The 25,326-nt window shown below is 52.4% G+C and overlaps 1 protein-coding gene across 1 annotated transcript in view; it reads left to right on the forward strand.

Moving 5' to 3' along the window:
- MECP2 (methyl-CpG binding protein 2) overlaps positions 1-23,938 on the forward strand; it is a 58,871-nt gene extending 34,933 nt beyond the window's left edge. The window contains exons 2-3 of the mRNA XM_027963279.2: positions 12,824-13,174; positions 14,271-23,938. Coding sequence (XP_027819080.1) covers positions 12,824-13,174; positions 14,271-15,354 — 1,435 coding nt within the window. The 3' untranslated portion in view covers positions 15,355-23,938. The remainder of the gene's footprint in view (positions 1-12,823; positions 13,175-14,270) is intronic.
- The last annotated feature ends 1,388 nt before the right edge of the window (positions 23,939-25,326 follow it).

The following is a 25,326-nucleotide window of genomic DNA, read 5'->3' on the forward strand; positions in this document are numbered from 1 at the left end:
CCATCACTGTACGAACGTGTTTTCCAGTTTCCCAGCTTCACCGAGCACTCCCACCTTAGCTCCTGCCCAGTTCTCTGTTCCCTCTTTGCCTAAGCTTTTCACGACTTTACTGAATATTCCCCTTTCCCACCTCCCAGTTTTCTTCTGCCCCTAGTGGATGTTTGCCTACCTGGGCCAGTGGAGATTTCTCCCAACAGGCTTGTTCTCTCCTGGAATCCCCTTCCTGCGTCTCTTCAGGGGTCCCACCGGCACCCTCTCCTGGTGCAGAGTCATTGGCTTCATTTGGTTTTCTTACTTCACATCTGAGCCACCTCATCTTAGGAACTTGATGAGAGACTCTGACTGGAGTCACTGAAAATGCTCTAATGCTTCTTTTTCATAGTTGCCTTTTCAGCTTGAACTGCGGTGGGTACACTACATCTGAAGGTCAAATCTGGCCCACTGCCTTTTTTTGTAAAGAAAATTTTCTTGCAACCCTGCCCTCCTCCTTCCTGTATGCATTGTCTGAGGCTACTCTCCCACTTCACTGGCAAGTTGAGTGCCTCCTGTAAAGCAGAAAATGCTTCCTATGTGGCTCTTGGCAGACAAAAATGCCCTAAGCCCTGCACGGAGGTATGGCCATGTGTTGCTGGCTGGCTCATCAGACCCCCCCTCCCCAAGGGAGCAGGGCCAGCTCCCTGGCCACAGTGGCAGACACAGTGCTAGCTGCCCTGAGCCACCTTGGCAGCAGAATTTGGAATATTGTTCCCAGCTAACTAGATTCAAACCTGTTTCTCCAGCCCTCTGGCCCACCTAATAGGCTTTCATTCCCCCCAGTTTTTGTTACTGGGGTAAAATACACTTGGAAAAAAATTACCGTTGAAGTGTAAAGAAAGAAAGAGAAGTTGCTCAGTCATGCCCAACTCTTTGCGACCCCGTGGTCTATAGCCCACCAGGCTCCTCTGTCCATGGAGTTTTTCAGGCAAGAGTACTGAAGTGGCTGACCATTTCCTTCTCCAGGGGATCTTCCTGACCCAGGGATCAAACCCGGGTCTCCTGCATTGCAGGCAGATGCTTTACCATCTGAGCCACCATGGAAGCCCCCATTTAAGTGTACAATTCCATGGTATTAGGTATATTCATACTGTACAAACATTACCACCTTCCATCTTCCAGGAGCTGTTTAATCCAGTCCTGTTCTGCATGAATCAGCTAGACTTGGTCTGTGTTGCTTACTACTAATAATCTGGAGAGATCCACCTGATTGTCTTTCTTCTCCTGCCTTGCTCCTCTTTGTCTCCTCTGCTGACTCTCTCTCCTCATCATAGGGCCAGATAATGGGAGGGAAATTGTCCATACTCATATCTAAGGGACCCTCACTTGCTCGCTGGCCTCTTCAGACATCCGTGCTGAGAAGACTACCAGATCTCTGTCTCTAGCCTTGAACCCTCAAAGGCGAAATGCCTCAACATGGAAAAAAATACAGAAGCCAGAATCCTGAATCTCCAGCGGTCCACCAGCACACACATGCCCTCCCCTGATGGCACCTAGGCCAACCACAGTGTCCCCTGCTTAGACTCTGCACTACCCCCACAGCAGTCAAGGGGATGACCATGCAGATCCGCAGGAGTGCAGTCTGCAGGCCACCCCCAGCTGCCGGCCCCTTTGGGCTTGGCCTTGGCCCTGGTCTCAGCTGTGAGAGCTTCCTCACCTGGTCAGGCTGATCCCAGGGCCGTGGGTGGGTGAAGGAGGGAGTGGGTACCAAACCCCTGCCCTACCATCACTGCCCATCATTCTTGCATGTCCTGGAACCTGCCAGATTGTTCCTGGAGTTGGGGCCTTGGCTCTTCCTAGTCCTTAAGCCTGGACCCCTCTTTACATGATCCCTTAAGGCACCTGAAGAATTCTTTACCCTTTATGTTCAGGACATTGACCACCATCCCTCTCACTGATGAGGTGTGTTTTTTTTAATCACTTTTTTTCGGAAGCATGGTGTGTTCTTTCAGCCTGCAAATGCAGCTCACCTTTGTCTCAAATTAGTTCTCTTATATATCTTTGATGGCGTCTATGTGCCATTTGGGGTTCCCTACTGCAGGGACACGAATTATCCTTATGTTGGATTATCTTTGTCTCTCTTCCAATGCTGTTAGTGTCACTCTAATTGCTTTTGCTTTTATCTCTTTCATCTGCATACAGTGTTTGTCTGATTGGATTTTCAGCTATGCATATTCTGTTTCTGGCTGTCTTTAAATGTACTTATTAGTTCCTTAATGGCACATCTTGGTCTGCAGTTTGTTTCCCTAGGTTGGGAATTTGCCCTTTCATCTTACTGTGTTTTATCTTCTCATCTTTGAACTCTTATTGCGAACATGTTCTTATAAAATTGTAAGGAATTTCCTTCTCTTCCTTTTGTGTATTCGCTCCTTGGTGAAAGTTTGACTTTCCTGAGCCATATCTCCCTCCCTGTCTCTCTTCTCCCCTTTTTTTTTTTTTTTTTTTTTTTTTTTAGCTTTTGGCCATAAAATGTTTCTAGAAGTACCATGTGTTTTTTTGTCAACTTGGCTCAGGCTTCGACGGCTCCGTCCAGTTCTGTTTGTTGGCTTTGCTGCAGAGGGGAGTTTTGGCTGTCTCCTCCTGGTCCGCTGGCCTGTCTCGGTGCTTTCCCCTCTAGGCTGTCGTGAGCTTGGCTCTTGTGGTCAGAACCAAGTTGCACAACCAGGGGAACTGCAGGCAGGGGGACTCTTCGGCCACATCTGGAGTCACTAGCTTAGGAACAGTGTTCAGTGTTTTATGTCACGGCTCGCTCTAGCCCCTTGAAGGACATACATGCCATTCCTGGAAAGGGGCACCCCAGGCTCCTGCTGGTTCCCTGAGCTGGGTGGCCCCAAGCACAGGCACCTCCTGCAGTGCTGGCCTCTAGACCTGGGACATACGTGTGCTTGTGCCTGGTTCAAACTGTCACCCTGCAGAGACCAGCACGCCCCTATAAAGCAATTCTATTCCAATTCAAAAGGAGTTTTCAAGAGTGAGAGATGCCTCCCCAGTTCCTCCGTTGCAGCTTATTGGAGAGATCTCGGGGCTCTCGTGAGCTTCCTGACATGGCTTCCAGGGGTGGAGCAGCCCTGCGGCTGCTTTGTTCTCTGGAGCCCTTTCCTCAGCTGCCAGGTTGTGGCATGTGCTGCATGCAGTGTTACATCCCTTGCCTTCGCGGAATGAAATCTGCCCTTCCCACTCCTTGCTGTCTGTGTGTTTCCCCATCTTCTCTGGGATCAGGAGAGAGCAGGTACGTGGGAGGTTGGAAGCTGCCGTTTGGACCAGATGCTCTCATCTGCGGTGACTTGATCGTGTCGTGTGGCTGCTGACGCAGGTCCCCGGAAGCACATCCCAGCCCCGCCACCCTCTGTTGTCTTCAGCTCTTCCCAGGTGCGGATTCCAGGCGACTTTCCACTGGCGGGCTGGAAGTCAGTCTTCCATTGTATTTTCTACCCCATTAGTGCTTGTACACAGGGCCACCGCTGACTTACTGATGTATGTCTTCTCACTTTTTCTCCGGTCCCCAGAGTTGTTTCAGGGAGCGAGATTCAGTCCCTGCCAGTGACCCACAGAAACCCTGCAGCCTACTGGGGCCCTTGCCCTGCAGGCTTCTCGGCCCTTCTGTCTGCCACGGGCAGACCGTGCTTTTCAGCCAGCCTGGCTCCAGGTCCCCCTGTTGTGACCTTGAAGATTTCCTTGGGCTCTGCTAGTGGGGGTGGGGGTGTCCTGTCCCAGACTGCCCCTCCAGCGGGTCACTCATGGTGCCTCAGCTTTGGATGTCACCCCTTCTTTTTGTCTTTTGTTGCTCCTTTTCTTCAGCGGCTCCTGTGTTGTCATCAGGAAGCAAGGCTGTCAGACCTGCAGCTGTGGGGTGACCTCCACTAGTGAGAGGAAAACAAACGGTATTAAGAGAAAAACTGCAGCAGGCAAGAGCTGTGGGAGCCTATTGCTGGGAACCAGAGAGGCAGGCGCGACCAGAGTGTCTGTGCACACAGGCCATGGGGACCTGAAGCTGGATATATGGCGAGGGGCCCCCAGAGGCCAGCTTTCCCCTGATGAGCATCCGTCTGTTTGTGCGAGGGCTTGACATGAGTAGTCTGTAGCACAGATGTGCACAGGGGCCCAGAAACATGGTGGGAGAGAAGTAGCTAGATATGGAGGCTGGGAAGAGACGAAGTGACGAAAATGTCAGTCATAAGACTTGAGTTCTGGGTTTCCTCTCATTCTTAGCACATTTATCCAGCCCCCTTCAATGACCTACATGGGACCCAATCCTTCCCACCCCAAGCAAGTCACACCACCTTCCAGAGCTCTCCCCTGGCTCCTGGTATCTCCTCTCTGACAACACTCAGCAAAAGCGCTGTGATTTCGTTATTGACTCTTTGCTTTATAAGATTGTTTGTACTGGAAGAAAGAGAAGAAACAGATGCAGGTAGAAAGCATACCTTGTTGCCAGAGCATCCACTATGGAGTGAATGAGGGGGTGACGTGAAACACTTCTCCCCACTCCCAGCGTCTTGGTTGTGACAACTGTGTTCAAAGTTTGCCCCTCCCTGCTGGGCATTCCAGAGTAGAAGCCATTTCTGCCACCCCACTTTATTCCTATGGAGTTCTAGAACATTTTCATCACCCCTAAAGGAAGCCATGTGGAAGACAGCCTGACGTTTCCTCAAAAGGTTACACGTGGAATGCCCGTGTGACCCAGAAATTCCACTCTAGGTATAGACCCAAGAGAATCGAAAATATACACCTGTGTAAAAACTTGTACACAAATATCCACAGCAGCTAAAAGGTAGAAGCAACCCAGATGTCTATCAACAGATGAATGGATGAACACAGCATGGTGTGTCTATACAGTGGAATGTTATTCAGCATAAAAAGGGAAGAAGTTCTAATACATGCTACAACATGGAAGAACCTTGAACACATGCTGAGTGAAAGAAGCCTGTCACAGAAAGCCATATATTGTATGATTCCATTTATATGAAAAGTCCAAGCAGATCCATAGAGACGTAAAGGAGATTAGTGTTTGCCAGGGGCTTGGGAGTAAGGGGCTCTGGGGAAGTACCTGCTTAGTGGGTGTGAGGTTTCCTCCGGGGGGGTGACAAAATGTTCCGAAACTAAATAGTGGTGATGCTTGCACAACATTGTGAATGTACTAAGTGCTGCTAATGGTAAATTTTGTATCATGGGTTTTACCACAATTTAAAAAAAAAGATTGATCAAACGCTTTCAGAATATTTAGCCAACAACCTTCAACTTGGCTACATGCCTAGTCATTAAACTTCTAGGACTAAATTCCTTTCTGACTGTCATGGTTACCATGTTCTGGGCTTTGGAGATTTCATTTGGGTCAGCGTGGTCCAGTCCACCATGTGTCCCCATAGGTCCCCACGCTCACCTCTTTCTCTTAAATGGGACAGCAGAGCTACTTGGCAGAGCATTGGAAAACCTGCCATAATGATTTAGGGTAATTGGTGAAGCTGGCTATCATTTTAGTGGGTTCTCACAAAATATAAGGTCGAATTCACATATCATGACATTCACCCATTTAAAGGGTTCAGTGGCATTTAGTACATTTGCAATGTGCATTCTAATGGGAAAGATTGAAGGCAGAAGGAAAAGGGGGTAGCAGAGGATGAGATGGTTAGACAGCATCACCTACTCAATGAACATGAGTTTGAGCAAACTCCAGGAGATAGTGGAGGACAGAGGAGCCTGGCGTGCTGTAGTCCATGGGGTCACAAAGAGTCAGGCACGACTTAGGGACTGAACAACAGTAACAAATGTACAACCATTGCTTCTATCTAGTTCCAAAATATTTGTATCACCCCCCCAAAAAAAAAAAATCCCTGTGTCCATTAGGAGTCATTCTATATTACTTACTACCTCTGGCCCCTGGCAGTGAATATCCTACTTGTAGTCTCTGGATTTTCCTATTTCTGGATATTTCATATACATGAAATCTCATAATATTTGTCCTTTTGTGTCTGGCTTACTTCACTTAGCATTAACATCTTCAGTTCATGGTCCATCCATGCTGTACCAGGTGTCAGAGTTTCCTTCTTTTTTTTTTTTTTTTTTTTCCTTTTGGCCACCATGGGGCTTGTGGAATCTTTGTTTCCTGACCAGGGATTGAACTCTGGCTCTTGGCAGTCAGAGCGCCAAGTCCTTCTTGGGACCTTCTGGCTGCTGTGATGTGTGCTGTTAGGAACATCGTCATCCATGGGCTCTTGTTTGAGTCTCTGTTCTCAACTCTCCAGGGTTCATACCTTGGAGTGGAATCTCTGGGTCACATGGGAACTCTACATTTACCTTTTTGAGGAACTAACTGCCTGACTGTTCTCCACAGTGGCAGTGTGTTTTCAAACTTGCTTATCTTTCCCACATGTAGTGGTTTCATGCTGTGACGAGGAGACTTACCGTATGGCACTGACTGCCTTCATTTGGGGAGGGTTCTATCTTTGGGCGGCATGAACTGTGTTTTGTACAGCTTTTCAAAGCATAGTTTCTTGCATCTTCTAAAAACTGGGCTATTAAAGAATACACTGAGTTCAGAACAGGGCCACTGAACTTTAGGTTCCACTGTTGAAGCCTTCAAGCAGAACCCCGTCCCTCTTCCTCCTCTGCAGAGACCTCTGAGACCATCTTGCAGTGCCAGTTTGATTGCTCTCAGATCTTTAAAGGGACCAAAGCTGGAGACTCACAGTGCTGCTGCCTTGATGATTCGTGCAGAGAAACCTCCTGGATTCTGAGATGCTGTAGCTCGTACTTGACTCTTCGGGACAGAAGCAGCCTCTGCCGGGAGGCCTGTTCTCGCCTCGGGTCCCAGACTATTGACGTGGAGAAGTAGCCACCCCCTCATCCTTCCAGTTCGTGGCTTCGTAGTGAGGCTTGGGCTCCTGACCGGACTCCACGAGGTGGCTGAAAGGTGGAAATGAAAGGTGCTGACACACGCATCTCCCAACATGGGCCTGATGCAAGCATGACTGAAATTAGGAAACGTCAGGATATCGCTGGGGCTCTGGAAATGTCCTAGAGCTCACTCTGGGGCAGCCTGATTCCACTTCAAGGGAAGAATACCTTTTCAGCTACAGCCTTCACCTGGTTTTGTGGTCTGTCTGTCTTTAATATGAAATCCTTGGGGGTTGAGTAATCCCACCTGAGTGTCCATGGTCTGATCAGTGCAAGTGCCAAATGTCAGCGATCACACCCGTGGAATTCACAGGAGCCTTGGATCCAAAGAGTGCCTGGTACGGCTTACCAAGGCTGCCTCCCGCTTGATTACTGGAGGTTCCTTTCATTAGGAAAATACAGTCAGTTCTTGCCATCAGACCCCTTGGGATACAGTGATTTGGACTGAAGTCAAGATTCCTGCAACTCTTTTTCCTTTGCTAGGTCAAAGCAAGGATTTGATGTAATGTTTTTTGTTTCACGAGCATAATTAGCAAATGATTTTATTTACATAAGAGCCTTCTCTCAGTCTTTATAGATGTTTAAGATTTGTGTAGCTCTTCTGCTTCAATGTGATATGTCATTTCCTCCCCAAATCGTGTGTTTTGGTAATCACACATTGGAAAACAGAAGTTGTTATGGGAAAAACTGGATCAGAGTAGACCATGAGAAATGTGTGTGATTTGGTAATCAGAGCTCACAAAACCAGTAACCATTGTGGTTAAAGAAGCACCAGGGCTCACTGGAGGCTCTATTGGCATTTGCAAGTGGCATCAATATCAGCTGACTGGTTTTTGCCATGACCCCAGATTGGTGCTTCCTTCCCTGCATTGTACAGGTTAGTTTTTCTGTTGATATTAAAAGCTGGGTCCTGGGCAAGGCTGCCTTTGGCAGTGATTTTTTTTTTTAAACACAGGGAAACATGTCAACACTTTCTTTCACACTCATAGCTGTACTATCTAGAGCATAATGCTATTGAAAACGTTGCAGTGCTTTGAGCCACTAAAAGAAGCCACTTCTGCAAGGTTTCCAGCCTTTTCTCTTAATATATCCACGTGAAGTGAAGGCATCCTCTTTAATTGTGAGACAGCTTGGGTGAAACAGCTTTGAAATCTTGGTGTCGGGCAGCACAGTTTCCAGTCATGTTGCTGTCACCTCTGCCTCTGCAGACATGCTGCCCCTGTGCCCCAAGCAGGCACGCCATCACCCTCCTGAGGCCTGAAGGCTGACTCTGCTCCGAGCATCCATTTGGGGCAGTTGGAGCCCTCAAGGACTTCAGCATCACCTCCCCGGCTGCCTTCAGTGAGCCAGTCCAGTGGCCCATGTCTTCAGTCACCAGCCCTTTTTCTGCGCAAGCTGCAACCCATTCTGAAGAGTCCATGCCTGCCACTGCGTGGGATGCCCCTCTATTTCCAGGCCTTTCCTCATGGCCTCAGGAGGTGCTGCTATCACCGCTTATCCCTGTCCCCGCTTTTCCCTGTTCCTGGCTCTTCTACTGGTCGGCCATGGAGCGCCTGCTGGAGTCCTCGCCAAACAGGACTCCCTCCCTCCCTTCCTGGCCTCTTTAGCTTGCATATTCCTTAGTCTCTGGCCAGTTTGTGAGTATTGGTCAACCTTTGTAAGCACTGTCTTCTATAGCATCTTCTGGAAGTCGTTCAGTCCGGCAATTTTGGTAGTTTCAGCCAGAGGAGTCTCTGCAGGTCTCTCTGCCTCACTGCGGGGAGCCGATCCGTGGACCTGCACCCCCAGCATGACCGTCCTCTGTGGCCACACACTCTCCATCGCTGTAGGCGTCACTCTCGACTTTCCTGGGCCCTCAGTGGCCACTCCAGCACCCTCTCCTGCCAACCCCAAGGTCCAGGCACCCATAGTCGGCATGTCCTGGCTGCCTCCTTGAAGCTGATGGGCAGAGGGTGCCATCTTCCCTTGGCACACGGTTCCTGAGCGAGGGGACGACAGGAAAGAGGACGTGTGTGCTCTCTGGGGCACTGTGGGGAGCAGGAAAGGCCTCTCAGAAGTCGAGAGCCAGGGTGACACACGGGGCTTACCCTGACTCATTGATTCCTCCAGGGAGGGGCTTCCCAGTGGTGGCAGGATAGAGCTGTTGCTGGGGTCACCCAGGCCCACCTGGTCTGCCGTGCCCAGAGCACTCATCATCAGCCCTGAAGACCCGCTGTGTCTGGCCTTCCTCTGTGCCTGGGACAGAGGACAGGGTCACCCTTGGCTGCCTCCCCTCATCCGCTCCCCCAAACGGGGAGCACTTGAAGCCTAGAGAGTGAGTCTGGTTCTACCCTGGTGTCCCCATCCAGAACTGAGGCTGGCTTTGGGCAAGGGCCGTCGACGAGCACATGTCATCTCAGATATGACCTCAGACAGGTAACCTTGTCTGCTTATCTCTGCTCTTCTTTTGACCTGTAACATTGAAGAGTTGATCAGGTGGATACCCACAAGTCTCAAATGGATGAACTTAAGAACTAGGTACTCAGTTCTCACGGTCCTCTCTGGGGCAGTGTGTGTGCACACGCATGCACACAGAGATACAGTCTGATGAAAGGGGGGATGAAGAGAGGGCTGTTTGGTTTCTTTGAAACTGTGTTTTAACAAACCCCATAACCCTTCTGCTGGGGGGCCTCAAGTATTTGCCTGGCCTCCCTCCTTCAGGTTACCCTGCCACCGAGCAGGCAACTGAGCCAGGGGTGACTCACTTGGATTACCTGTTTGGCACCCTTTTTGCCTCCAGTTCACACTCAGCAGAATGGCTTCCAGGCTTCTTTGTGGGCTTTTATTTGTTTTCAGTAGCAGTCAGAAAAAGTACCAAACCACCTCTGTGCCCGTCAGTCCACAGAATTGAAAATCACCATATTTTCATAGCAGCTTCAAGTAATTTCAATTTGAAAGAGCCAGGACGTCATAGATAGTTAAAGGCTGTCTTATTCCCATCATTGGTGCTATTGAAAACTCATTTATCGATTATTTAGGTGAAAGGGCAGGTTTTACGTTATGTCTATGTGATTGTAATAAAAATCTCTCAAAGCCCATGCAATTCATTTAGGCCAAGTTGCAGTCTGGGCACAGGGGTCTCCCTACTTGGTAGCCAAAGAATTCTCTCCTCCCCTCCTTGAGCTTCTTTTTAGTTGTTCCTTTGTGTTGAGGTGGAGACTGCTTATAATGCGGTGTTTGCTGCTCCTGCAGTGCCTCCTCGCAGGGCTGGCTGTCGCTCCACCCTGCTGCTGGCCCAGGTTTCCCTATCCTCAGTTGGTGACACTTTTCCCCACACCGGCCAGCTGTGTTGCTTCACCTCCTGGTCACGTCCCGAGTCCCCACTACCTACACCTGGGACTGTGCCTCGAGAGCCCCTGGAGCAGTCTGCCCTGCCCTGGGCATCGCCCCATGAGGAATTGCCATCCCCTGCCCCAGATCATCAAGGTGATGCTGCTGCAGGGCTGCTGTGGCATGGAGTCCAGCAGGCCTCAGAGTCCCCCAGGCCACCTGCTGCTCTCTGGGGTCTCCTGCAGGCCACTCTCCACACAGCAGCTGAAGGAATCCCATCACACCCAGAATCAAACCCGACACAGCTCCATGACCCCTCCTTGAGGCCTCCCTGCTGCCTAAAACCTTCCTCATAAGACCCTTGAGACCCTCCCTCACTTTCTGTCTTTCCCTCCTTTTCCCCCCAACATCGCCAAGCGGGTTATTTTCTTCTCTGAAATCTAAACAGTTCATGCTTTTGGATCTTCACTTTCCCCAGCACAGGCTGCCCTAGGACCTGAGCCAGCCTGTTTCCCCTCCATGGATGCTAGGCGTGTTCTAGTCTCTTCCCTTCTGTCTTGATTTTCTTTTTGGTTATGTCAACTTTTACATGATTCGGAAAATGAAATTCTGGTCCACACACCTGGCAAGTTCTGGCCCTGTGCCATTCCTCACCTCAGTCCCGCCTACCCCATGTTGGACTAGTTCTGTGCATTTCTGCCCTCTGCTTCCTAAAGTCTCTGTTTCTCCCCTGGAGAATGGCCTACCGTGGACCCCTTCCTGGGGGTCCCACCCTGAGTTTCCCACCCTGGGGTTCAGGTTACCTGGCTCTCCGTGGTGTGCACATGTCAGTGTTGGCCCAATAGGTCTCGGGCGGTGGCTGTCTGGCTTGGCTGCAGTCTTGGGCCAGTAAAAAGAATGCTATCACCAATAGCATTGTGCTCAAATGCAGAATGTTGTTTTCTGTTTCTGTGGGTATGTGTTCTTGGTAGATTTCTAGAAGGGCTGGCCCTAGACGGCATTGACACCCTTGTTGGTACCTAAGGGGCATTCCTGGGGCACATGCTTCATGCCAAAGCTCACCGTAGTTACAGTATCCACAGATGCACATGAGGGCTCTGAAGAAGCCAGACTTGGCCATCAGGGCCCTGTTTTCCTGTGGCCTGGGACTGTCTGGGTTCCTGACACAGAGCTAAGCCTGGGCTTACCCTCGAGCTCTGCCGGAGACAGCCAGGATAGGTAGGAGGGCGAGGTGTGCCCTTTCCATGCCCCGTCTCCCTGGGCCCGACCTGTGAGTTCTGGTGCAAACTCACTTTTGGGGACTGAGCCATGTCATTCGAGTCTTGCGGCCAAGGCAGGCCTTGGTGCCTTGGTGGTGGTCTCCAGGGTATGGCCAGCAAGGGAAGTCACTTGGGGTGGGTTGTTGTGAGCCTCACGGGCCCCAGGAGGCTCTGGGGCTGAGATCTGGAACACAGATGAGTCTGGCTCTTTTCCAGGGTGAGTTTCTAAGAGAGGGCTTTGCAGGTGACTGGCTCTGAGCCCACAGTTCTGGTTTCCAGGCCTCCCTGGCCCAGGTGATGCTCTCACCCTGTTGGCCCAGCCACGAGAGCAGCATGGCCAGACTCTAATCCCAGAGTCTGGAGCCTCACAGTAACCACTGTCCAAGGAGATAGGAGGGGGTCCTACCGGGTGGGACCCATGCATACCGGAGGAACTGGTCTGTCAGCATGGAGGAATGGGGAGGCACCCGCCCTGGAATCAGGCACGTCCCAGTGCCAAAGCCCCGCGTGGTCAGGAGAGTCTGGTGAGAAAGACTCACCCAGCAGGGAATTGCTCCTCTTCTCACGTGAGAACCCTGGGCAGTAGTGTCTGGTTGCCCCATCCCACTGTTTAGACAATGCCTTTGTGACTCTTCTCTGTCTAGGGTGTTGGTACCCATTGTCAAGATAGGAGGAGACTGAGGCACAGGATGTTGAAGTCACTTGTGCAGATCCATGTTTGGAAATGGCAAAAAAAAAAAAAAAAATCACGATTTGGGCTCGGTGTGGCTTACTCCAAATCTGCAGGTTTTTCCTCAACACTGCACTCGGCACCACCTCCCCAGGGGCAGTGTTGGGCTCTTCCCATCACCAAGGTGTATTGTACGGTTTTCATTGAACACCCATTTGAGAAAACCCCAAACACAAAAGCTTAAAGTAACACTTATGCTTAAAAACACAAAAACTTAAAGTAACACTCCCTGGGGAAGAGGAGCCCCCTCAATTTTGGTGAGTAGGTCCCTCTCCAGCGGGTGAGAGAGCCTCTCATCATCCGTCCAACCCAGAGGCCCTAGCTCGTAACACCGAGAAGCCATCTTGGCAAGCCTGCTAGAGATGGGCCTCAGGGTGACCACAGTGTCGGTAGGGTGCTGTGGGCCATCACTGTCAGCAGCCCCAGGCTCTCAAGTCATCTGTGAAGGGGAAGGGCATTTCAATCTGGGGGACGCTAGTAGGACAGCCCCTCTCCTGGGGCCCTGCCCATGTCAGGGCACCCCAGACCTGCTGGCGCCCACTTTTTTCTGCACACCAGTTTGTTCCCTGTGATACTGACATCCTTGTTTAACACTCAGGGAAGAAAAGTCCGAAGAGCAGGATCTCCAGGGCCTGAAGGACAAACCTTTGAAGTTCAAAAAGGTGAAGAAGGATAAGAAAGAAGACAAAGAGGGCAAGCATGAGCCCCTGCAGCCAGCAGCCCACCACTCTGCCGAGCCAGCAGAGGCCGGCAAAGCAGAGACCTCAGAAGGGTCAGGCTCGGCCCCAGCCGTGCCAGAAGCTTCTGCGTCCCCCAAGCAGCGGCGCTCCATCATTCGTGATCGGGGCCCCATGTACGATGACCCCACTCTGCCGGAAGGTTGGACCCGAAAGCTTAAGCAAAGGAAATCTGGCCGCTCCGCTGGGAAGTATGATGTGTACTTGATCAAGTAAGTGAGGGTGATTCCTGTCTCTCCAGAGCAGGGAAGGCTAGTGGTGGTGGTTGGGAAAGAGTCAGGGATCACCACTAAGAAACTTTTGGGGACCCCTTGGAGTGTTAGCTCCTTGCGGCTCATGGATCAAGAAAGTGTGTGTGCGTAACCCACTTCCGGTCGGGTCTTCAGTAGTGACCACTGCTGGTGGGTCTGATCAGGTATGCTTGGAATGACCACCTGGGGAGGTCACTGCCCTGAGGGAGATGTCCATCAGGGCCTTGTCTGGAGGAAGAATAGCACTGGGGACACAGAGTTCTGCCATTCATACTCTGCTGATGATTTCCCAGCAGAGGGGCTGTCCTCAGGACCTGGGAACCTCTTCTTTGTGGGAGAGTCCTTCTGTGCCAATACTTCATGAGCCCTGAGAAATACAAATTCACAGGGTTCAGTCTGTTGCGTGAGGCGTGCTGGTAAAGGGGGGCTGTCTGATACAGCCTAGAGAGAGCCCCAGATGGGCTCGGAGTACCTTTCCCACTGTCCCTCTGGCCTTTGTCCAGCTGTGGGCTGGTGGTTGGGTGTTACCTGTTGAAACAGAGTCACTTCCTAGCCAGATATTTAGAGGACAAGTGTGACTACGTTCATTTCACTTGTCCCCCTTAAATGACTCCAGACAGGTTAGCCATTTTGGAATTCACTCGTACAGTCTCATTTAATTCCAGTAACTCAGATAAAGCATCATCCTACTGGCGAATGAGGAAACTGATTCCTGGAGAGTTCAGTCTGGCAGGTAGACAGGGTCCCCGGGCCAGACCCCTTTGGGGGGCTGAGGAGTGCAACTCCCGGGGGCATCCATGTAGCAGCAGGCCACGTGGGCACCTATGGCCATCAGGCGACCCGATTGCTTCCTGTATAAATGGGACCATAGCTCCCTAATTTTAGCTCATCTCAGCTTCTCTTAAATGTCCCTCTTGGTGAGCTGTATCATCGGGCATGTCAGTTGCAGAACATCTCCTGTCAGAGGGCTCACCATCCACCTTCTCCTGTGCCCCACCTCCAGCATTGCTCTGGAAGCTTCTAACCTTTCTTTGTGTGTCTCCGCTTGTTCCCACAGTCCCCAGGGAAAAGCCTTTCGCTCTAAAGTGGAGTTGATTGCGTACTTCGAAAAGGTAGGCGACACCTCCCTGGACCCTAATGATTTTGACTTCACGGTAACCGGGAGAGGGAGCCCCTCCCGGCGAGAACAGAAACCACCTAAGAAGCCCAAATCTCCCAAAGCTCCAGGAACTGGCAGAGGTCGGGGACGCCCTAAAGGGAGTGGCACCACGAGACCCAAGGCAGCCGCGTCAGAGGGTGTGCAGGTGAAAAGGGTTCTGGAGAAAAGTCCTGGAAAGCTGCTCGTCAAGATGCCTTTCCAAGCTGCGCCGGGCAGCAAGGCAGAAGGGGGTGGGGCCACCACCTCGGCCCAGGTTATGGTCATCAAGCGCCCCGGCCGGAAGCGAAAAGCGGAGGCCGACCCCCAGGCCATTCCCAAGAAACGAGGCCGAAAGCCAGGCAGTGTGGTTGCTGCAGCTGCCGCCGAGGCCAAAAAGAAAGCCGTGAAGGAGTCGTCTATCCGGTCCGTGCAGGAGACCGTGCTCCCCATCAAGAAGCGCAAGACCCGGGAGACGGTGAGCATTGAGGTGAAGGAGGTGGTGAAGCCCCTGCTGGTGTCCACGCTTGGCGAGAAGAGCGGGAAGGGACTGAAGACCTGCAAGAGCCCAGGGCGGAAAAGCAAGGAGAGCAGCCCCAAGGGGCGCAGCGGCAGCGCCTCCTCGCCACCCAAAAAGGAGCACCACCACCACCACCATCACGTGGAGCCCCCAAAGGCCCCCGCGCCTCTGCTCCTGCCCCCGCCCCCACCCCCGCCTGAGCCCCAGAGCTCCGAGGACCCTGCCAGCCCCCCTGAGCCCCAGGACTTGAGCAGCAGCGTCTGCAAAGAGGAGAAGATGCCGAGAGCAGGCTCGCTGGAGAGCGATGGCTGCCCCAAGGAGCCTGCTAAGACTCAGCCCGCGCTCGCCACCGCGGCCCCGGCCACAGAAAAGTACAAACACCGAGGGGAGGGAGAGCGCAAAGACATTGTCTCATCCTCCATGCCAAGGCCAAACAGAGAGGAGCCTGTGGACAGCCGGACGCCCGTGACCGAGAGAGTTAGCTGACTTTACGCAGAGCGGATTGCAAAGCAAACCAACAAGAATAAAGGCAGCTGTTGTCTCTTCTCCTTATGGGTAGGGCTCTGACAAAGCTTCCCGATTAACTGAAATAAAAAATATTTTTTTTTCTTTCAGTAAACTTAGAGTTTCGTGGCTTCAGGGTGGGAGTAGTTGGAGCATTGGGGGTGTTTTTTTCTTATCGACAAGCACAGTCAGGTTGAAGACCTAACCAGGGCCAGAAGTAGCTTTGCACTTTTCTAAACTAGGCTCCTTCAACAAGGCTTGCTGCAGATACTACTGACCAGACAAGCTGTTGCCCAGGCTTCTTAGGGTGTGCCTGCACCTCCCTCCCACCCAGTCCCCCTACGTGGTCACTAGGGACAGAGAGCACTTGAGAAGACACTCCTGGTTTGGGGGCCATCGCTACCCCAGTCTCAGCTCTCCTCTCCCCCCACACCCTGCCCAGCCTTGAGCTCCACCACCCCACCCTCCAGCCCCCCTTATGCCCACCCACGTCGGGACCAGGAGGTCCAGGGCAAAAGAGACAGTTGGATCCTTTCGAGACGGTGGAGACGGCCAGTGGCTCCAGCCCGTGTGATCCCACCCATGGGGGTACACAGACGGCTCCCCACCAGCCCCAATCCCAAATCGACCAGGACATTTCACAGGATGGGGACATAGCACCTGTCGGCCCCGGTTCTGGCCCAGCTAGGAGGGAGGCATCCTTTGAGCCCCCCTGGGTGTCGACTGGCCTGCGCCAGAGGCGACATTGGCCCAGGGCTGGCCTCCAGCGGGTAGCGCTAGACAGAGGCCACCAAGGCCACGTGCCGAGGCCCCAGCAGGCTGGCCCAGGCTACAGCTGGCGGAGTGCCACAGGCCAGGTAGAAGGCATCCCTAGCTGCTCAGAGCAGTTGTGGCCGCTAGTTCGAGCCTTAGTAGACAGGGCCAGGGGCCAGGGGGAAGGCAGGGGAAATGTTCTTCCAAAACTTTTCCAATTCTCAACTCCTTTAGGGACAGCTTAGAACTATTTGCACTATTGAGTCTTCATGTTCCCACTTCAAAACAAACCTGCTTTGCGAGCAAGCTAGCGGGCTTGACTTGGTGACCCTTTGTCCCTCAGGCCACTAGACGTGACAGTGTTGACAACTACCTGGATCTGTATATACCTGCGCTTGTTTTCAAGTGGGCTCAGCACATAGGGTTCCCACGAAGCTCCGAAACTCTAAGTGTTTGCTGCAATTTATAAGGACTTCCTGATTGGTTTCTCTCCTCTCCTTTGGTTTCTGTCTCCTTTCATTTCAGCCTTTTTATTTCTCCCCTTCCTCCCTCGTCCTCACTGCTCCCTTCTGTTCCAGGCAGCCTCAGTGCCCAACCGTACTTTGAGCCGACGCTGGTCAGCTCAGGCCCCCAGAACTACCCCCACCCTTGGCCTTCCCGCCGTCCACCCCAGCCTCCCCTGCCACCCATTTCTGAGCCCTGAGGAAGCCCCAGACTCCGCTGAATCCACCCAGCCCTAGTACCCCAGCCTCTCTGAGGGGCATGGGAGAGGCAGGATCTTGCTCTCCCAGGAGTCCCCTCCTTCAGTCAGACCCTGGATCCCAGGTCTCCTCAGCCTTCCCACTCAACGGCAGTGGGTAGGAGAAGTGGACCCAGATTGGGATTGCAGAGCCAAGGGCAGCACAGAGACCCACTGTGGCCTGCCAGCATCACGGAGTGGCCAAGCCCTGACCTTGGCCTGTGCAGGACCCAGCTAGGGTGGGGTAGTCGGGCCAGGCAGCAGGCAAAATGAGTGCAGATACCCCCTGCCACTCCTCTGAGCAGGAGTTCTCTGCTGGGCCCCGTGCGGCCTTTGCTTGCTGGAGGCTGGTAAGGGTGGCTGGTACTTCAGGCTTTTCCCCATCAGCACCAGGGCTGTGGTGTTGGGGCGTCGAGGCTTGGGCTTGTTGCGGGGTGTTCATTTGTCAGTTTCAATTTGAGACCCCGTGCTCTTACCCTCTGTTCAGGAAGTCCTTATCTAGCTGCATATCTTCATCATATTGGTATATCCTTTTCTGTGTTTACAGAGATGTCTCTTATATCTAAATCTGTCCAACTGAGAAGTACCTTATCAAAGTAGCAAACGAGACAGCAGTCTTATGCTTCCAGAAACACCCACAAGCACGTCCCACGTGAGCTGCTGCCATGAACTGTCAAGTGCGTGTTGTCTCGTGTATTTCAGTTACTATCCCCCAGCTTTCCTCACTGCAGTGTAATCATGAAGGAGTGAAACATCTTAGAAACCATCTAGCACTTCCTTGCCAGTCCTTTAGTGATCAGGACCCCTAGTTGACAGTTCCAATCAGTAGCTTCAGAAAAAAAAAAAACGAAACTGTGTCTCTCTCTCCCAGAATGGTTAGAAGCAAGGGAATTTGCCCTGTTCTGTTTGTGGAGTTGTAGCTGCCCTTTCTAGCATTTTTGTATCCATTTCTTGATGCTGCAAAAGCAAGTCCCCCAACCAAACCCACTCTGCTGTCCACCTGCTGGGCTTCACTTCTGAGTCCTCCCCCAGGAAGGGATGGGAGTTGGAAGAGGGGGCGTGTTCATTGGGGTCCCTCTTCCTCCAAGGACAAAAGGCTCCTGGCACTCTCAGAGGACTCCTGTCCACATGAGCCCGCTCTCCAGCCCATTTGTCAGGGAGGTGCCATCTGGTTTGCTGGGTCAGGTTTTGAGGCATTAATTACACCAAATCCATAAAATGTGGCTCCTGGGACCGGTCTCCAAAGCTGACCTCCCCAGCAGCTTGGCACCATCTGGTCCTGGGCCAAGGAGAGCTGGGCCTGTCATGCTCACCTCTGACCTGTAACAGTTGATTTTGGAGCTGACCGATGGTGGTGGTCGAGAACACTGTATCTCAAGTGGTGTTTCCTTTCTGCCCAGCCTGACCTGCAGGCCCCTTGCTCCCCAGCTCCTGCCCCTAGAGTTTCAAGGCTGCAGGTGGCACCTTAGGGTTTTCTCCCCCTTTCATCCACATCCCCTCTCCCCCAGATACAGGCATTACGAGCGAGTCACCTTTGGGCAGGGGTGCTGAAGGTCCTGTACCACTTCTGTCCTGGAGACAGGTGGACAGAAGGTTGGAGGGCAGGCCTAGCCTTGGAATTCTCACCAGCTGTGTCCGGCCCAGTTGGGGAGTGTGACGTTGATTCTGTGTGTACTTGAACATTGCGAAGATTCAGGGGCCATCCCTTAGGGACTGTGTCCAGAAGGCAGGAATTGATAAGACAGCTTTCAGATACCCGAGGGGCTAGGTCCGTCACATTGGGTCTCCCCGCCCCGTGCCTGTCACTTGGTTGTCCTAACCTGTGTCGTTGCTGGCATTGACACCACAGTGAGGCGGGGCCCCTGGGCCACAGCAAGGTCCAGTACACGTCCCTTCTGCACCGTAGTCCTTATCAAAAGGCACAGGAGACCCCCAGAAATGCCCTGCCTCCCCCCACTCCCCTCAGCTCCCTGGACGGTGGAAGCCACAGCGGTGTCCTGGGCATGCTGGTCAGTCAGCACCTGACCTCTCCTGAGCCCCCATGCCGGTGCTAGCAGCAGTCTGCTCAGTGGTGGCATGCCAGCCTAGAGGCCATGAGCAGTGGCAGTGGGACATGGAACAGCACCAGGTTGTCACCTGCCTCCCTGCTTGTCATTGCCGTGACAGCCATCATGAAGGAGGATACTTAAATAGCCACAAGCACGCTGCCATCTTTGGTGGGAGAGCAGTTTCCTTAGCTGACAGGACCTCTGGATTTGAAGTAACTTCTAACAAGCAGCGTGAGCCCAGGAGGGGACAGAGGGTGTAAAGGGAAGCCACCAGGTATGGTAGCCTGGATCTCGTGGAGCCTGGCAGTTGAGCTCTGTGCCCCCTCTCCAGAGTGTTCCTACCAGGCCTGACAAGGCCAGGGGAGGTCACAGGCATCAGCCCTAGCTCAGCACAGCCATCTCTAGCAGGGTCATGGCCTCAAATTGTTTTTCTGATGTGAGTTGCCCGCGTGGGTGGCCCAGACCATCCAGACCTTGGGGAAGTGAGTTCTCTCTAGAGCCCTGTGGGCATCAGCCTACTGACCCCCTGAGTACTGGCCAGTGCCTGGGGAGGGCTAGGGGCACAGGCGTGTTGCCAGGCTCGTAGTGGATTCCCCAATCTCGAGCCGACAGCCCCGCCACGTTGTGTTCCGGGCTCTCAGTTGCTCCCTGCAAGGGCCCCATCTCAGCGCTCTGCTCTACTGGAGGGGTTTGTTGAGTCTGTTTTTGCTTCTTTCTCTTTTTGAAACTGTATCAATCTTTAGAAAACATAGCTGAATTGTTAGAGCTCGCTAGGATACTGCCTCACCCAGGGTCTAAAGTTCCATGTTCAAGGGGAAAAAGGGAACACTGAAGCCCCTTGTCAACATTGCAGAAGAAAGACCTAGGAAACCTTGAGCAAGAAACTATATCCTGATGTTTCTGGGTGAATAAGAGCAAGCTTTTGCCAAAAAAGGCTGATCTAAGAGGACTTGCAACCTGGCCTGCTGTGTGGCCAGCATTGCAGGTGAAGGGGAATCCAGCCTGAAACTGCTGGGTCTGCGCCTTGGGGCCCTTGGGTCACTGGAGAGTCTATCTCTCTGTCTCTTCCTCTGTCTCTCCGGTAGCGGTCCCTGCAGGGAGACCTGCCTGTTGCGAAGCTACAGGAGCCCAGCTCCGGGTGGGAAAGGTGGGCGCTCAGCAGGAAATTGTAAAGGCACGCAACCTCCTCGCTACCTGACTTCACCTGTTCCTTCTCCTCTGTCATCTCCAGTGAGCCTGCCCCAATTGCCGAGGTGTCAGGAAGAATTAGTTCGAATTAGGGCCCAGGCCACTAAGCAGGAGAAGGTGATGTCTCCTCCACAGCGTCTGCCTGTGGTGTGGCCTGCCCCCGAGGACAGTCCCTGGCTCTGCGCTCCTTGGGGCCTGGGGCTGAGGGAGGGCAGGGGAGAGGACCCTCATGGAAGGGGCTTCAGCTGGAGGTTTCCAAACATTGGGGAAACTTGCCTTGGCTCTGCCGGCCTCCCCCTCGGTCACCTGTCTCCTCAAGTCCTGCTCAGCGGTGAGAGGAAAAGGCCACGAGGTTTGGCTCCTGCCCACTGGTAGTCCCTCTCCCCACAGTGTCTCTGTGTCAAGTGACAAAGCTATTCTTCCTGGTGACCCTGATTATATCCGGTATCTTCTAGACTATACGAATAGACCTGCTTGGTCTTTTCTCTCCTGGGCTTTTGTTTTGCTCTTTAGTTTTGCTTTTCCCTCTCCTGTCCCTTTTATTTAAATACACTGACTAGACACACAAAGCAGTTGAATTTTTATATATATATATATCTCTGTATATTGCACAGTTATAAACTCATTTTGCTTGTGGCTACACACACACACACACACACAGACCTGTTAAAATTATACCTGTTGCTTAATTACAATATTTCTGATAACCATAGCATAGGACAAGGGAAAATTTTTAAAAACCAAAAAAAAAAAAGAAAAAAAAACAAACGGAGAAAACAAAAAACAACAACAACAAAAACGAAAAATCAGTCTGCTGGTCACTCGTGTCCAAGCAGAGCCGTGGTCTTTCCTCGCTTCTTTCAAGGGCTTCCCAGTGCCGAGCGAAGGAGGCAGCTCCTGGATTTCGCACTGTTTTTCCCAAGCTTGTGAGTGCGGCCCCAGGGCACTGGTGTAGACAGGACAGTTCGTTTCAGTGGGTGGATGCAAGCGTGTTCCCTGGCTCTGGCGAAGCCTAGAATGTAGTTGGCACTGCCTGGTCCCCTTTGATCTCTGGGTGGGGCAGCTGGCGTTCATGGGGGTGACCTGCCCCCCGCCGACACCCTCCAGTGACCCAGTCAGAGTGATGGTGTGCAGACAGGCAGCAAGCCTCTCTACTGGTAGGGCTTGTCTCTGCCAAGTCCGGGGGCTGAATGGGAGACAGAAGGCTGTGTCTCAGTTCAGAAAGCGTGAGCTGTACCAGGTAGAACATCAGGGACCCCAGAACCACACATGTGGTCCAGCGGGCCCCCTCCAGGAGGTAGCGAAGACTCCAGAAACGTTCCTTCCTCCCCACCCCCCCCACCATCCTATGAGTAATTGCATTTGCTTTTGTAATTCTTACCGAGCAATATCTGCTAGAGTTTAGCCGTAAGTTCTTTTTGATCATTTTTTAAGTAAGTAAAAACACCAAAAAAAAAATAAGAATAATATCCAGAAACTTGTTCTTCCAAAGCAGAGAGCATTATAATCACCAGGGCCAAAAGCTTCCCTCCCCGCATCATTACTTCTGAGGCCTATGTCCAAAAGAAACCCTTAGAGGCCCTTCAGGTGGCCAGGCACCCCTCAGGCCTTTGGGAGGACCTGGGCCTGGGGGCTGGGCCCCGCCTTCTGTTCAGTATTAGTGGTGGGTCCCTGCCGCTTCTACCCAGCCTGGGCCAGGGTGGCAGAGGAAGCTGCTGCGACCACTGCTGTCCAGCTTCTTGCAGATGGGTGTTGGCGTGTGTCCAGTTCTGCCTGAGATCTGAAGACAGCACCGAGTTAGCCTCAGCTGGTGACCTCTCACCTGGCCTGCCCCAGGCAGCAGGGCCCACCCAGTGTACTGTTCCTGGGTTGCCGGACGGTAGCATGGCAAAGGCTTGCAGAACTCAAAACCTGCTCCTTCCCTTGCTCCCAAGCCCTCCTTTTCCCTTTGAGTTGTCACTGCTTCAATCAATAACAGCCGCTCCAGAGTCAGTAGTTGATGAATATATGACCAAATATCACCAGGACTGTTACTCGGTGTGCCGAGCCCTCTCCTCGTGCAGGGCTCCTGTACCCGGACACTGTACCGTGTGCTGTGTTTGCGCTCCTCCCCTCCTCCGCCCTCCCCTCGTCTCTCTGGGGTTGTTTCTGTTTGGGTTTGGTTTGGTTTTGAGTTCTCCTTTTGTGTTCCAAACATGAGCTTCTCTCTACTGGTCCTCTTAACTGTGGTGTTGAGGCTTCTATTTGTGTAATTTTCGGTGGGTGAAGGGAATTTTGCAAAGTAAATCTCTTCTGTGTTTGAACTGAAGTCTGTATTGTAACCATGTTTAAAGTAATTGTTCCAGAGACAAATGCTTCTAGACACCTTTTCTTTACCAACAAAAGAATTCAGAGGGAGGGGATGGTAACCAGAAGGAGAGGGGCTGTCCTCTTGCCCCAGGAGGGAGAGAGCCAAAAACAGGACCCCCTGCCCAGATCAGCCAGAAGCCACCCAAAGAAGTGACACCTAGAGCTGACAAAGTGAATAGCTGACGTGCTGCCATTTGTGAAGTCAGAGCAAAACCAGGTTTTGGTCCACTCCCAGATTAATAGCATCAGGATTATCTTTTTAAGGACAGACAAGGTTGACGTTCCTACAAGGGGAGCCAGGAGGGGTGTGAGCGGAACCAACCACACCTCGGTGGGAGAAGGTCAGGGTGGGCCTGTGGGGCAAGGCTCGGCCTGAAGGTGGGCGTCTCCCAGGAGACCTCCACTGTGGCCACAGGTCAGGCGTGTGTGGACATGGCATTATGATTCGGGGGGGACATTACTGTTCGGGGTACCATCATCAAATCCACCCCGCCCCACAGTGCAGGACACTAATGTTACCTCTGGATTCCCCACTTTCCTGGACAAAGAGATGATGATGGGGTGGGGGGTGCACACCCTTGGCTGTCATCTGATCCCCAGCAAAATTTGGATATGAGAAACCCCCCTTCTCGTTTCATGGCAAAACCCGATCCTCTTGAGTAGCCATTACCTCCCAGACACTATTGAGGACTGACGAAACAGGGTGGCCACGTGCTCCCTTAGCGCCCGGGGTCCCCCCCCCCCTTCGAGGACAGTGCTGACCATTCGGGCATGGGGCTTAGGAATGAGAAGAACCAAGCAGGATCACCGCCCCCTCCTGAGTCGCAGGGACCCTGGTCACCCTGTGCAGAGGGAGCAGGCTCCAGCCCAGGAGGAAAAGGGCTGGAAAAGTGTGTATGGGGTGAGGGGAGTCACCCAGGACAGACTTGGCTGGAGATGATCTCCAAAAGCCCTCTATCGCATTCACCTTCAGTTTTTGTGTTTTGGGACAATTACTTTAGAAAACTTAAGTAGATCGTTTTAAAAACAAAAAAAATATTGATTGCTTTTTTGTAGTGTTCAAAAAAAGGTTCTTTGTGTATAGCCAAATGACTGAAAGCACTGATATATTTAAAAACAAAAGGCAATTTATTAAGGAAATTTGTACCATTTCAGTAAACCTGTCTGAATGTACCTGTATACGTTTCAAAACACCCCCCACTGAATCCCTGTAACCTATTTATTATATAAAGAGTTTGCCTTATAAATTTACATAAAAATGTCCGTTTGTGTCTTTTGTTGTAAAACCAAGTGATTTTTTCATAAGGTTCTTTTACTATTTGAAAAGATGGGCAGCACGCAGTTTTATTTTATTTTTGTAAGTTTTTTAATACGTGTGAAAGCCAAGAATACTCAGCATGCCTTTCTAAGTGACGCGTTCGCACCTTTTGTTGGGAAGTACTGTATCCTGTGCTGTTAGCATTCTCGATAAATCTCTCTGTGAAAGTGACTCCAGGTCTGGGCTTTCATTATCAAGACAGCTCCCAGGACAGCAAGGTGGGGCACTTCCTGGGAACACACAGAAGCCAGCTGCTTTCTGGGCACCCTGGGGAGGACAGGGCACTGGCCGGCACCCCGCACTGGCCTGCCTCAGGGTCCACCTGCCCAGAGGGGAGCTCTGAGCCGGCAGGTGGGAAGGGCCTTCTGCAGGGCAGCATCCTGGCTGTCCCCGATGGGCTGCGGGGCTTTTGGAAACCTCCCAGCTCTGACTCCTCCGGTGCCTCCTACCTGAGACCCTCCTCTGGTGCCTCCTGCCTGAGACCATTCCAAGGTCTCTGCTGACCTGCTCCTGGCTCGGAGGACGCGCTGCCTCCCCCCACCGGCTTCTGATGAGGTGGATTGCTCTCAGGAGCTCGTGGTTTCCCTACAGCTGTCCTTTATCAGGCTGCCGATGGCTTGGAGATGAAAAGAACTGCTTAGAGTTCAGCACCACAGGTACATGTATGTGAACACAGCTACTTGGAGGTGCACTCGAGCGTCCTGGCCTTAAATGGTAAAACAGAGGGTTAACATTCATGGCGTGTGTGTATCCTGAGCATCTCTGAGGTGCCAGGGCTGTCCCGGGAGCTGCAGTCCAGCAGAATTGGAAGTGGGACCAAGTCCCAGTTCACTTAGTATGTGTGTGCCCACTAGTTCCCTCCACAGCTTGGGAGTCTCGGTAAGAGCTGTCCCTATGGGAAGCCACTGGGGCTCAGGGCATGGCTGGCCTCCTCTTGCGGAGTGGCTGCAGCTTCTGGGAAGAGGCTGCCACAGAGGTGCGTCTCAGGCTGACCTGGTTTCTGCAAACCACTCTTGAAGTCTCTGGATGGACAGCCTGCGGGCGGGGAGGGTGGCAGCCCTCAGGGGTCAGGATCAAGTGGATAAGGGGGTGGCTAGCAAAGACCTGCCTTTCAAGTTGGCGTCCAGCTGGAAAAAACAGAAGAGGACGGCGCCCTGGCTGCTTGGCGGGAGGCGGGGAGGGGTGTCGGGGAAGCAGATGAGTGCTGAGGCTGAAGGACGTGCCAGGGGACTCCAGGCCAGCTTCCAGCTACCTGAGTATCTGCTGGATGGAGCTACAAGTGCAAACCCATAAGGGTGGGAGCCCTGGCACATTCTCGGAACCCCAAGGAGTTGTGGCTGGGTTAAGGCTGCTGCCAAGTGCCAAGAGCGAGACAGGTGGGCAGGAAAGCGCCACACGGTGACAACGTCAGAAGCCGTGCTGAAAAGCTGCAATCCCTCAGAGGGCTTCAGGAACCCCGGAAAGGTCTTAAGCAGAAAAATTGATGTGAAGTGCTTTGTGTCTAAGTAAGACCCCTGAGCTGAGAGGAGGCAGGGAAGCATGTTCGTTTAGGTTCATCT

This window comes from Ovis aries, chromosome X (genome assembly GCF_016772045.2).
Source record: "Ovis aries strain OAR_USU_Benz2616 breed Rambouillet chromosome X, ARS-UI_Ramb_v3.0, whole genome shotgun sequence".
Classification (NCBI taxonomy): domain Eukaryota; kingdom Metazoa; phylum Chordata; class Mammalia; order Artiodactyla; family Bovidae; genus Ovis; species Ovis aries.